Below are 13,466 nucleotides of genomic sequence, written 5' to 3' on the forward strand. Positions count from 1 at the left end.
TGTTGGAAATGTTGGAAAAAACCTTCATACTTAGAACAAGTAACACAAGTGACTCATAAAAATGCCACAAAAATAATTGTTGACCGCTGGTGCCTTTCCCCTAGACGGCTGGTGGTCTTTTTCCTGTAATGGCTTCGCTGGAGGATTCCCGTGGTACTTGTGGCAGTTACAACACTGGTTTCTTTTCCTTATATGTTCAAGTATAAAGATCCTGTAGAATGAGAACCTCACTTCTTGTAGTCGCTGCACAGTTCCTGAAATCTGAAGTGGTTGTGGAGAACATGTCACCAGGTTGACACCTTCAATGCTTCTTTTACAGTAACCTGCACATAAGTCCCCAACCCCCTCTGCATAGCACACAAAATACGTTTCATTGTCCCCAATACAGTCTTGTTTTGGTGTCTTCTCTCTCCTCTTCATCGTCATCCTCCTTCCGTGCTTCGTATGGATGATATGCCCTGTCCTCCATTGTGCACCTGCGCAGGCGCGCCTCTCTCTGCTATGCTGAGGCCAAAACACAGTACTGTAATGTGCATGGACCATGAGAGAGCAAAGAGCACCGATGACCCGTGAGTAAAGCCAGTGCATGCGCACTACAAAACTTGGCTCTGACCTAGGCAGGGCAGAGAAAGGTGCACCTGCGCAGGAAGGCCACGGGCGACACTAAAATGTTTGTGCATGCCCTCATCATCTCCCACCTCGACTACTGCAACATCCTTTTCTGTGGTCTCCCTGCTAACACCCTCGCACCTCTCCAGTCCATCCTTAACTCTGCCGCCTGACTAATTAATCTCTCTCCTCGCTACTCCTCCGCTTCTCCCCTCTGCAAATCTATTCACTGGCTCCCATTCCCTCAGCGTGTCCAGTTCAAATTACTAATACTGACCTACAAGGCCATCTATAACCTGTCTCCCCCATATGTCTCTGATCTAATCTCCTGATACCTTCCCTCATGCAATCTACGGTCATCCCAAGGCCTCCTCTCCACACTTATTCGCTCCTCACCCAACCGCCTCCAAGACTTCTCCCGAATAGCCCCCATCCTCTGGAATTCTTTGCCCCAACATGTCCAACTATCAACCACATTCGGATCCTTCAGACGGAACCCGAAAACCCACCTCTTCAAGAAAGCTTACAGCCTGCAATGACCCCGCTACCTCCTCACCACTACCGGAAATATCACCTCAACCAACACCGGAACTGCTGCAACCCCACAGCCTACTGTCTCCTTCCCCACCATCCTGTAGAATATAGTAATGGCAGGGTCCTCTCTCCCCTCTATATCAGTCTGTGATTGTTAGTTTTCTGTAAGTGATATCTGTAATTTGTATGTAACCCCTTCTCATGTACATGGAATCAATGGCGCTATATAAATAGATAATAATAGAAGGTCCTGTGTACTACACAGAGGAGGCCGGGGCCTTATGTGCAGGTTACTAGACTGGTGTATCAGAGCTGTTAAAGGTGATGACCATACTTTCTACTGGAGAAACATGTTCCCTTTAATAGAAGTAACAGAAGGCTGGACATGTGTGCAGCCAGGCGCTTTTACGTTGCTGTCCATTAGCTTTATTTTTTGCAGCACTTTTCAGGGGGATTCTAGGCCGTTATAGGATAAGCCATTAGTCTATAATCAATGGGGTCCGACCTCTATGACGCCATAGTGTCTGCACACCCCCACATTGGTGACCTGGCATTCATCCTACTCACTAAAATGACAATGACCCTTAGGGTATGTGCACACACTGCGGATTGGTCTGTGGATTTTTCAGCGCAGATTTTGAAAAAATCCGCATGTCAGAAGACCTGTGGTTTATCTGCGGATTAGCCTGCAGGTTTGCCCTGCGGATTATCACCTCTACAGTGGAGGAGATGGCAAACTGCAGCGTAATCCACAGAAAAGAATGACATGTCAATTCTTTCTGCGGGTTGGAAACCGCAGCAAAAACCGCGCGGAAAATTCCGCACCGTCTGCACTGCGGTTTCCATAGGTTATGATGGTACTGTACAACGCAGCTAATTCTGCTGCAGATCCGCAGGGCCAAAACCGCTGCGAATCCCCAGCAGAATCCGCAGCGTGTGCACATAGCCTTAATGGGAGGGAAACATTCCCAGCTCCTCCGCCTCCCATTCATACCATTAGGGATCGGTACTTCTGGCAGAGAACAGAATGGTTACAGAGAGCGTCTCTTGCTCTGGAGGACCCGACCCCTGTATTACATGGACATCCTAGTTGATATGAATGGGGGAAAAGAGTAATGCCTAATTTATCCTGTGGTGGCGCTGTAGTGAAAACGAACACTCTTAAATGGCATTGTTTTCTCTTGTTACTGGCCCCAATCACGGTGACATCACAGCAGGAAGTTATCAGATTCGCTGCCCACCAATCTCATGGCCGCAGAGAGGAGCGCGGAAAGTCACGAGGACTGGTGACGTCATTACGCTGCCTGCTTCCAGTTTCGATGACTAATTAGTCATGTGATGCGCGTCCCCGTCACGAGTTGTGTTCTCTTGTATAATAGCAGTAATAGTGGGGTATTCCACTCGTGCCAACTGCAAACATGCGCTGCTCGTTAAACGTTCGGTATGAGGGGCAGTGAAGGGACGGCTGGCTGTAGACGGTCACTTTTTTTTTATTTTAATCGGGTAATTCCTTCAGTTCCGGATGGAGTTTTATAATGTAATGAGCATGTCGCCATCTGGTGGCCAAACTATGGTATTACATCATTGCTGCCAATGATGCGGACACTGGCCTTCTGCCCCCAAATGTGGGGTGAGGTGAGGCGGGAGCTCCACTGCAGCCCTCCAGTCTGAGGTGTCGTAAAGTGCATTGTAAGCTGAACTGCTAGTAACAGCTGCTGCTGACCGGTTCACCATGCTTAGAAATGAGCATTGGTGGTCCTGATTCTCGTTTTTGTAGGGGTAAATAGCTGCATATTATAGTGTACGATGGAATTTGCTTCCACTGAAAAGAAAAAAAATATTGCTGCGTTACTATATAAGGCCCCATTCACACGTCTGTGCAGATCTTTCTGCCCAGTGACTCATAAACCCCTTTTTACTGCAGGAAACTCCTACTGATACATGGACTTTTTTTTGGATGCAGTTTTCAGCCATCTTGCATTCGTGTCCACTTTTTGCCATCACTTTTATCATTTAATTTTATTTTTTTCATATGCGAAAGAAAAAAAATGTTCTAACCTTTTCCATCATTTACCTTCAGCCGCCCCAATCAGGGCTATTTAACCCCTTAAATGCCGCTGTCACTTGCTGATTGGCGCCTATGGCCCCATGAACCTGCGATGTGATCACCGGGAGCTGATAAAGTGTCAGGGCAGCTGGGGGGACTGCCGAGGGTCTAGGTCACTGCCAGCTTGATACTCCTGCGGGGCCACAGGCTCGTCTTCACAGGAGACCGTGATTTCTACTGTATATATTTAAAATGCATATAATTACCTTATCTAGTATTGTCACACTTGTTTAGTCTGATCCACGACAATATACATTTATGTTGCCCCTACTGTAAACCTCCTAAAGAAAAAAATGACAATCTGAACTTTCACCCCAAAATATGCAATAAAAAGCAATTAAAATGTTTCATATGCCCCAAAATGTTATCCATTAAAAACTATAGCGTGCCACCCAAAAAATAAGCTCTCACTGGTGGTCAGAGGAAAACTTCAGTTAGCAATCTCTGAAATGCTGACAAAATATATATTTTTTTTTTTCTGGAATTTTCTTTAGTCACTAAAATAATAATAAAAATAATAATAAATAATAATAATAAAAATCTATATAAGTTACAGAAAGCTGTAACCTTCCCATCCTGGAGAATCGTGTGTACAGGTAATTTTTACTGAAAACTTAAAAAAAAATCATTATTGCAACTTTTTATTATTCACGATTTCATCGCACGATGATTCTTCTTTTCCTCTTTTTTTTTTCAGTACAATAGCTCATTTTGATTTTACTTTACCATATATGTCCTGAAAAGGTTCAACAGTAGCAAATGAACAGCACACACGGCATCATTTCTCATTGACTTCCTTTTGCAAGCTTAATCCGTGACTAGGAATAAAAACAGACCTATTTCGCGAAGAATCACAGACCTAAAGTGAACAGCCCCCAAAGACTGATGGCTGTGGGCGCTTTCTGTGAAAGGACACATCTGAATGAGACCTCGGGTGTATTCACATGAGCATTTATTTGGTCGGGTTGTGGCACGGAAAGCGCAAGGACACATTATAGCCAGTGTGTGTGAGCGCTTTTCCGCATGCATTTAATGCCGCAACATGCTCTGTTCTGGTTCATGGCAATGGAAAGCTGACAGCCTCACCTAATGTTGTCCTGACTGGTCAGTTTTTCATTTTGCCTGTGTGAATGAGGCTTTGCTCATACTCTTGTATGGAGGGCTAATAACTATGAGCGGAAACATAACTAGTACACAATACACTGACAGCCCACACAGTGCATCGCTTAAGGGGGGACATTTTTACATGAATACATCATTACACATGCAAAAATCTAACTAATAACGTTACAGGGATATTCACAGCTTAGGCTGGATTCATATTGCGTTATGGCGCTGCGTTTAACGCATCCGTTACATAGCGGCATTAAGGCTATGTAACGGATGCGTTAGAGTAACGCATGTCATAATCGGCATGCGTTAGCGATGTGCCGTCATTCTGTGATGGACCCTTGTACGCGGTCTGCAGCGTTCTAGGGTCCGTCACTGCTAGCGCAGTGATCGCATAACGCGATCATAAAAAAGAGTAGCATTAGCGCAGTCCATTTAACGCATGCATTGAATGGACTGCTCTAACGCAGTATGAACCAGGCCTTATTCCTAAGCCTAGGGTCACACCACCGTATTTTCTGTCATCCAAGAAACTTGGTCTGAATATGCTCTGATCAGATCTTCTCAGATGACAAGATGGACAAAATATTCTCTTTCTTCTCCATTTTGTCAGTCTTTGAAAATTGCACCTCAGATGGATGTCATCTGATTGCAGTCCTATGTTTTCCACGGACTCCTTGACTTGCATCGCCAATAATCGGATCAAACTGAGATATGCTGCAGTTTTTTTCCCCTCGAACTGGCTCGATCCTCTGAAAGAAAGACATGCAAGGCCCCATAAAATAAAATTGGTACAAGTGTGATCCGATGTTTTGTCAGATCGCACTCGGACCGAAAATCCAGTCATCTGCACGAGCCGTTCGATAGCAGCCTGTACAAACACTTTCTGCCCACCCGCCATACACATGCACTTGCAGTTTGTATGAGCGTGCATATTTTTTTGTTTGTGGGGAGGGAAGTAGGCTGCTGGCAGCGGCTTATCTGTCAAAAGAAGAAAAGGATCAGCTTTTGAAATTTAACATGTCCCATCCTTTTTTCTCCCGCCATTGTTGAGGGTTGTCTGCTTTAGGAAGCATAAAGGGGTTTCCAAATTTAAGATCTTTATGACTTAGGCCGGTTTCACATTTGTGTTAAAGGCCGCAGCGTCGGCCTGTGCACGGCCGCCGCTAAGCCCCGCCTCCGGGCGCATGACGCGTCATGCGTCCCCTATCTTTATCACTGAGGACGCAGGCCGTGCGCAGTATGCGTTTTGGCGGCACCTGCGTCCTTTTGACGGTGTGCCGACCAGCGCCAAACGCAACCTGTTGCAATTTGGTTGCGCTCGGCGCACCGTCAAAAGGACGCAGGCTCTGCCAAACGCATACTGCGCACGGCCTGCGTCCTCAGTGATAAAGATAGGGGACGCATGACGCATGCAGCATCATGCGCCCGGAGGCGGAGCTGCCGGCGGAGGCGCGGCAGGGGCGGGGCTTAGTGGCGCCCGTGCACAGGCCGACGCTGCGGCCTTTAACGCAAATGTGAAACCGGCCTTACTGTTATTGCACTCGGCCATTCAAGTCTATGGGTCCATGGAAAATGTTGGACCGCACTCAGATGGCATCCGAGTGCAGTCCAATTTTTTTTGTTCTCTGCTTCTGACAAAATTGTGTCACCCTCTGATCAGACTGTGATTAGCATAATTGATCTTATTTTCTCAGATGAGAGAAAACGGGAGTCTGACCCTAGCCTCAGGATAGGTCATCAGAATCAGATTGTTGAAGGTATGACACCCGGCAATCCCAACAATTAGCTGATTGCAGCCTGACGGTGGCAACAAGAAGAACACAGTGTGCAGAGCCGGGACAGCACAGCGCTGGATGTGTAGTGGCAGTGGTTGGTACTTCAGCTCAGCTCCTATTAATGTGACTGTGATCTGTGCTGCAGTGCCAAAACAGTCCACTACGCAGCGTACTGAGCTGTGCTGTTCTGCCTCCATACACTGTGTACATCCTTCCGCAGTGGGTGCTGGGTGTCCCACCTCCAGCCATCTGATACTGTTGACCTATCCTATGCATAATTTCCCGGTGTAATCCTTCAAGAGACCTTTTAGGCTTCTGTAAATGTCCAATGTGCACGAGCACTTTCCTGACAACCCTAAAACACATAATTATTAATAGTTATTTTGGGACATTTTGCATAGTAAGCCTCAGCCTGCCAGTGCAGCACCTTAATGATTCCCATGCTGCACAGACAGGCTGCTGTAAGGTAAGAATCTGCCTTAGGTGTCCGGATATTTGGGCTGTAGATTCTGGAGAATAGTCAAGCAGTGCTGGAGATGCATGAGCTATATTAGTGATGTGTGATGCCTTCTCTTGTATTATTGCACACAGCTCTCCTGCCCACGTGACTGGTCCTCCTCCTCCTCCTCTCAGCATCCTCTCCTCCTGCAGAAGCAGCTGAGGCTCCATCACCAGACCCCTCACACCCCGCCACCTCCAGCAACCTCACCCTGCCATGGCTCGAAACCGAAAAGAAAGAAACAGCTGGGGTAAGTAAACCGCCTCATGTGGGGTCTCGCTTACATGAGTGCTGGGGGGGGGGCGGCGCAGTGAGTCAGGTACACAGCCGTCTCTTCCCTGGGTGTGTTCCATTGTATTTTGCTGCTGTGCTGAGGAGAGGTCTGATGTCAGATGGTAAGGGGGTAAATATCCTGACAAGCTTTGTTGGAATTTTACATCTGTAAAGCAGTGAGTTTTTGGAAAAAGTGACCTGCACGGTTGAACAAAAATGCTAGGTCTGCTCCGCAAAGAAGTTCTGCAGCAGTAGCTAATTAACAAGCAGTGGCAAGTCAGTGTCAGCCTGGCATATGATTAGCAGCCTGTTATGTGTCCTTGTTTACCAGCACTGCTGCATCCTGACATGCCCCATACTGCTTGCTAATTACGCTAGATATCCTTGCCACCCTTAGCTATAAGTACCAACAACCAAGCATAGTCATGACAACTAATACAGTATGTATGCCAACGCAGAGGATACCACTCAGCTTTCACAGGGTCCTGAAAGTCACGTCAGCCTCCAACATGATATCACTACATTACTAGGCTGATTTGCAGGAGACACAGAAATCTTGATGGCAATCACTGTAGTAGTACTGGCAGCCATATTGTCACCCAGCTTTCCCAGCAACAGATATAACCATAAAAAGATCAGTAGATACCTTTAACCATTTGATAGATGAGACTAAAAGGTAATGCTGGGTATTACAGTTCATTAGTGATTAAAAAAAATAGCTGTTTATTTATCAGCCTCATTATTTGCAGACATTATGCCCCATCCACTATGGGGGGAGTGATCGTTTACTGACACCTGTAAATGGAAAGTCCATTAGTCTGTGTGTCTGTGGTACGGGGGAGGGTTTCCAGTGCTGCAGACATTCAGTTACGATGTATAAATCCCATTAATAAAACAGTCGTCCGCTATGGTCTAAATTACTGCAATCAGGCTCCATATTTATAGAGAAGACCCCGCCCAGGATGAGACATTAGTATGTGAGGGGCGCGGGTGGCGCTTGTGGGGACGCTATATGGAGAATATTTGGTTTCTTTGTCGTTAGTGGAAGAGTGTCAGACACAATAATTATTATTTTTTTTGTTCATTTTACATGATCGGCGGCATTAATAGCTGAGCTAATCTGGGAAATTAACTTTTTGGGTACACTCTCACGGAACGTGTTTACTGTGGAATTTCTGCAGGGGATAAATCAGCTGCAAATTCTTGTCTGCGCTTAGTGCGGACATCGCTGCGATTTCCCCTGTTGATAAATCGCCAACTTCACCATTTGCTTTGGTTAAAATCGGTGGTGAATATCCATCCACAGTATGAATTAGCAGCAGCGACGGTCATTTTACGCTTTGGGTTTTCTCCGCAGCACGTGGATGAGATTTCATAAAATCTCATCCACAGTGTTGGTGCTGGATGGCACAGCGAGTTTTATATCAGGACCAAAAATCAGTTGCAAAAACATATCATGTGGACATATCCTTCAAGGAGATCTAGTGGGTTTCTGACTTTTAATATGAGATATTATTGCTGGAAGTTACAGGCCCAAAGTCTGAGGCTGCACTACTGAGATTGTGATGATAACGTCTGGCTTCTGTTGGGTCAGTGTTCTGTGATATGCATATGTAGATAGGATGGAGATATTGATGTGGATGGTGATTTGGTGCCACACAAGGTCGTCACGCTCTAGACGAAAAATAACGAGCAGACATGCTGTCATCTCTCAGTAGTGCAGCCTCAGACGTCAAGATTAGCTACATTATTGGGCTTCACTTGCAGACTAGATGAGATATTCCACTCCGCTTCTGTTTTTGACCACAATTTTTTTCCAGAAATGGTAGCAAAACTGCAGCATGATGTGTGATTACACCCCAGAACTGAGAATACCCGCTGTGACTAGGATTTGCTGGTCCTCGTAATCGTTGTTGATCCTGGCCCTCTTTATCATTTCCGGTCCTGGCCCTAACCCTTTGCTGTTTTTGCGCTCGTTATGAATGATGAACATGTGATGCATAAAGTAGACAACTATAAGATTTCAATGGCCGGCGGCAGCCAGGAGACAGAGCATTAATCAGCATTATTGCTGCTGGCGCTCCTCTTCCTGCGGTGACTGATTGGCTGTCAGGGTCCAGCTCCGGATAAGACATATCTACTTATCAGCAAATTATAGTGTGCAGGTAGGTCCCATCCTCCTAGCGGGTTAAGGATGGGCACATATCGCCCTGTTGGTGAATGTCAAGCATTGGAAAGAGATCTTACTGTACATTAATCTCGGATTACAAGGAATGTGCTCTACTGCTCAAGCCGCTGAAGAGGGGCCCAGTGTGGTCCCAGGAGGTTTTAAGCAAGTGTTCATATCCTCATCCATACTCTCCATGCAGTGTATGTGTGCAAGAACAGTTTACAGCAACAACCTGAGAAATCAATATAAAACCCTTCACTACCCCAGACTACCAGGGATGTAACTATAAACCCATTCACTACCCCAGTCCACCAGGGATGTAGCTAAAAACCCATTCACTACCCCAGACCACCAAGGATGTAACTATAAACCATTTCACTTCTCCAGACCACTAGGGATGTAACTATAAATGATTTCATTGTTTCAGACCACCAGGAATGTAACTATAAACCATTTCACTGCTCCAGACCCCCAGGAAAGCAACTATAAATCCCTACCTTAACCCACCAGGGATGTACCTATAAATCCCATTCACTACCCCGTACACCATGTAGTGGTGGTACTGCAGCTCAGATATCATTCACCTTAATAACAGATGAGCTGCAGTACCGAGAATGGCTACTATATAGAGTACAGAGCTGTGCTGCCCTCCCCTGGATCCGAAAAAAGCTGATCATGGCGGAGTTTGGTGTCAGAACCACATCGATCAGATATTGATGCCTTATGCTACAGGTGCCGAAGAGGAGCTCAGGAGATGCAAGTCCTGGGTGTGCTGGGGTTAGTGGGACCCTCACGTTGTTCTTGCACAGGGGTCCTCAGTTTTCTGTATCCACCCCCACATTAGGATAATCAGTAACAGTGGTCTTTTCTGCCTGTACTGACCATTATGAGGGCTCCTTTATGCAGTAATGTATCTCCCCTTTCACTGTACGCTTTGGTAGATGATACAGATTTTTAAAGAAAAAATGTACGTTCTTTTTTCCTGCAGCAGCATCTACTATTATACCTGGTGCCAAATAATTCTCTAGTGACTTGTCCATTACACCCTGGTGGATCTCCAGCCCCGTATTTCTCTAAGGGCCTATCAAGTGCAGTGAACCTTTTTCACATCCTTTTGAACCGAAATGTCGCCATGATGGGCTAAAAAAAATAGCCCATTTTTTCACTAAAAACAGTGTGCTGCCCCTGATTTTTGGATTTCTACAATTGAGGTTTGGTATTTGCCCAGGGGGCTTTGCACCCGGACATTCTGTTTTCTTTTGTGCAGCATTAATTTTCTTCTTTTTTTTTTATTTGTATTAAAAGTTAAATTTTAAAGAGTTTTTTTTTATTTTTTTTCTGGTATGATATGTACCAGTGTCTATGTCTCCTAAATGATGTATACACATCTCTCTCTGTGTCTCCTATGTGATGTGTATACAGCTCACACTGTGTCTCCTGTATGATATATATGCAGTATTATTGGTGTCTCATGTGTTGTCTAGTGATACGGTAGTCTGTGTCTCCTATGTGCTGTATATACAGCAGTCTCTGTGTCTCCTGTGTGATGTGTATACAGCTCTCTCTGTCTCCTATGTGATGTATATACAGCACTCAGTGCAAGGGCGGACACTGACAGCTTGAGGCCCTTGTGCAAGAAATGTGTCTGCCCCCCACCTTTTATGGTGACAAAGCTGCATATATATATATATATAGTCACACACACGTACATGTGTGTATATAGATTACATAGTCTCATTTATTATGTATATTGCTGCCTGTTATTACATAGTGCCCTCTCTTGTTATATACAGCACCGTCCCTTACATATCGGATTATATAGAAACCTGTCTTTATTACATACCGTCCTCCCTTGTTATATATATATAATGCAATGACGGCTGATGGAGCATGGGAAAGCTTATTTTCTGATGGAGGAGCTGATGGACTGGTCGTCTGGTCACCGGCTGTGCCACCAGCAGTCATTTTTTATCTTAACAAGAGAAGGGACTATGTAATAAAAGAGGGCGCTGTGAGTAACAAAAATAACAAGAACAAACTATGTAAGAGACGGCACTGTACATAACAGCAAAGGAAGCTACATAATAACGGACGGCATTATATATAACTAGAGAGGATGGTACGTGTACGGGATGTTATACATAATAAAAGAGGAAACTATGTAACTAAGGACGGCGCTATACATAATAAGTGAGTACACTATATACTAAGGGACTGTTATACATAAGTGAGTACACTATATATTAAGACACTGTGCTCTACTTAATAAGTGAGTACACTATATACTAAGGGACTGAGCTATACATAATAAGGTTGCATTCCTGTATCCGTGTGCAGTGTCAGTGTGCTGCCCGCATTTACAAACGCATTGAGCATGTCCTATTCTGATCCTCAAAATCGGATCAGAACAGGACATTCTCAGATCCGTGATTTTCATGTATGGTGAATGGACCTATAAAACTCTGCAAGTCCGTGTGCCATCCAATGAAAAAATCTGGAAGCACACAGGCATTTCACACAAATGTGAGAATGTAGAATAAGGGATTTTACAAATATCATTATCAGTCCAAGTCACACAGAACAGATAGAGAATAATATTTACATCCAGGCACTTACCGCTGACATCTCGTCTAATTAGAGCCGTTTTCTGCTGTTTCTTCTCCATCTGGTCAGACCTTCATGTCGACATCTCCCAGCCACGACTCGTCTTGCCACGATGATGTTCGCAGCCCTGAAGATAACCAGATCACATATATTACATACTTGTATCTCCCCCCTCAATACACATATGTACCCCACCATTAAAAATATAAAATAAGCAGCACTGTTTCCCTCATTAACTGTATTCTCAGCCGACCAGTAATATAAATTATTCAGTCTCTGAATTAAAGCCCCCATTACACATAGTGATATCGCTAGCAATATCGCTGTAAAGTCATCGATTTTGTGACGTAGCAGCGATATTGCTAGCTATATCACTAAATGTGATACTTACCTCCGACCGGCTCCCCGCTGATTATCGCTGGTCGCGCAAGAAGTCTCATGCACACGTTGCTTATTTTTTCCTTTCAGATTTGCAGCAAATTCAAATCTGCATAATGTCAGTTCTTGCAGCGTATTTCACCCATACTAATGGGGGAAAATACGTAACAAAAGCATGGCAAAAATGGTGTGAAAAAATGTGTTTTACGCAGCTCCTTCCTACCAACACATTAGCATATGCAGCAGAATTTTCTCCTTAAAATCTGGGACGTGTGCACATAGCCTTAGTCCCTGTCCTGTGTCCCCAACATTCATTATAAGTCTTTGATAGCATCATAATGAATCTGGGGGGTGGGAGAAGACACTATCAGGTACTGAGCATCCTCTGCCACCCCCCAATTCATTAAAAGGCCCTCACAGCATCTTCTCCCACCTTTCAGTTCATTTTAAAGGGTCCTAAGCACCTTACCCCCCTCCTCTGCCACTCCTCAATAAATTTTAAGTCCCCGATAACATCACAATAAATTGTGAGATGGGGGAGGACTCTATCAGTTGCTTAGCACCCTCCTCCACCACCCAATTCATTTCACATCCATATCTAATGTCCTCCTCCCCCCCTCCTGTTCATAAGTCCATTATAAGTCCCCCTTACTCTCATCCTTATCCCCCAAAACCCTCATTGTCCTTTCCCCCATAGCCTTCATTGTTCTTTCCCCTATAGCCCTCATTGTCCTCTCCCCCACAGCCCTCATTGTCCTCTCCCCCTCATCCATCATTGTCCTCTCCCCCTCATCCATCATCCCACTACCCCATCAGTGCCCTTTCCAGCGCCACCATCATTGCCCTTTTTACCTCCACCATCATTGCCTTCTCCCCCACCACCTCCATCATTGCCTTCTCCCCCACCACCTCCATCATTGCCTTCTCCCCCACCAACCCCATCATTATTTATTTATTTATTATTATTATTTATTGTTATAGCGCCATTTATTCCATGGCGCTTTACAGGTAAGGAGGGGTATACATAAAAACAAGTACAATAGTCTTAAACAATACAAATCATAACTGGTACAGGAGGAGAGAGGACCCTGCCCGCGAGGGCTCACAATCTACAAGGGATGGGTGATAATACAGTAGGCGAGGGTAGAGCTGGTCGTGCAGCGGTTTGGTCGATCGGTGGTTACTGCAGGTTGTAGGCTTGTCGGAAGAGGTGGGTCTTCAGGCTCTTTTTGAAGGTTTCGATGGTAGGTGAGAGTCTGATATGTTGTGGTAGAGAGTTCCAGAGTAGGGGTGATGCGCGAGAGAAATCTTGTATGCGATTGTGGGAAGAGGAGATAAGAGGGGAGTTGAGAAGGAGATCTTGTGAGGATCGGAGGTTGCGTGCAGGAAAGTACCGGGAGACGA

General features: G+C 45.2%; 1 protein-coding gene across 6 annotated transcripts in view; it reads left to right on the forward strand.

Moving 5' to 3' along the window:
- The first annotated feature begins 2,343 nt into the window (after positions 1 to 2,343).
- Positions 2,344 to 13,466, forward strand: part of ATL1 (atlastin GTPase 1) — a 54,200-nt gene continuing 43,077 nt past the window's right edge. For 2 of the 6 annotated variants that reach the window (XM_073577729.1, XM_073577734.1), the window contains exons 1-2: positions 2,344 to 2,429; positions 6,730 to 6,887. In XM_073577729.1, coding sequence (XP_073433830.1) covers positions 6,854 to 6,887 — 34 coding nt within the window. In that variant the 5' untranslated portion in view covers positions 2,344 to 2,429; positions 6,730 to 6,853. Of the gene's footprint in view, positions 2,430 to 2,508; positions 2,647 to 2,763; positions 2,779 to 6,494; positions 6,605 to 6,729; positions 6,888 to 13,466 lie in introns of those variants that run through there. The other 4 variants (XM_073577730.1, XM_073577732.1, XM_073577733.1 and 1 more) reach the window with 4 other exon arrangements.

Source organism: Dendrobates tinctorius, unplaced genomic scaffold (genome assembly GCF_039654945.1).
Source record: "Dendrobates tinctorius isolate UK_male_01 unplaced genomic scaffold, ASM3965494v1 ptg000057l, whole genome shotgun sequence".
Taxonomy (NCBI): domain Eukaryota; kingdom Metazoa; phylum Chordata; class Amphibia; order Anura; family Dendrobatidae; genus Dendrobates; species Dendrobates tinctorius.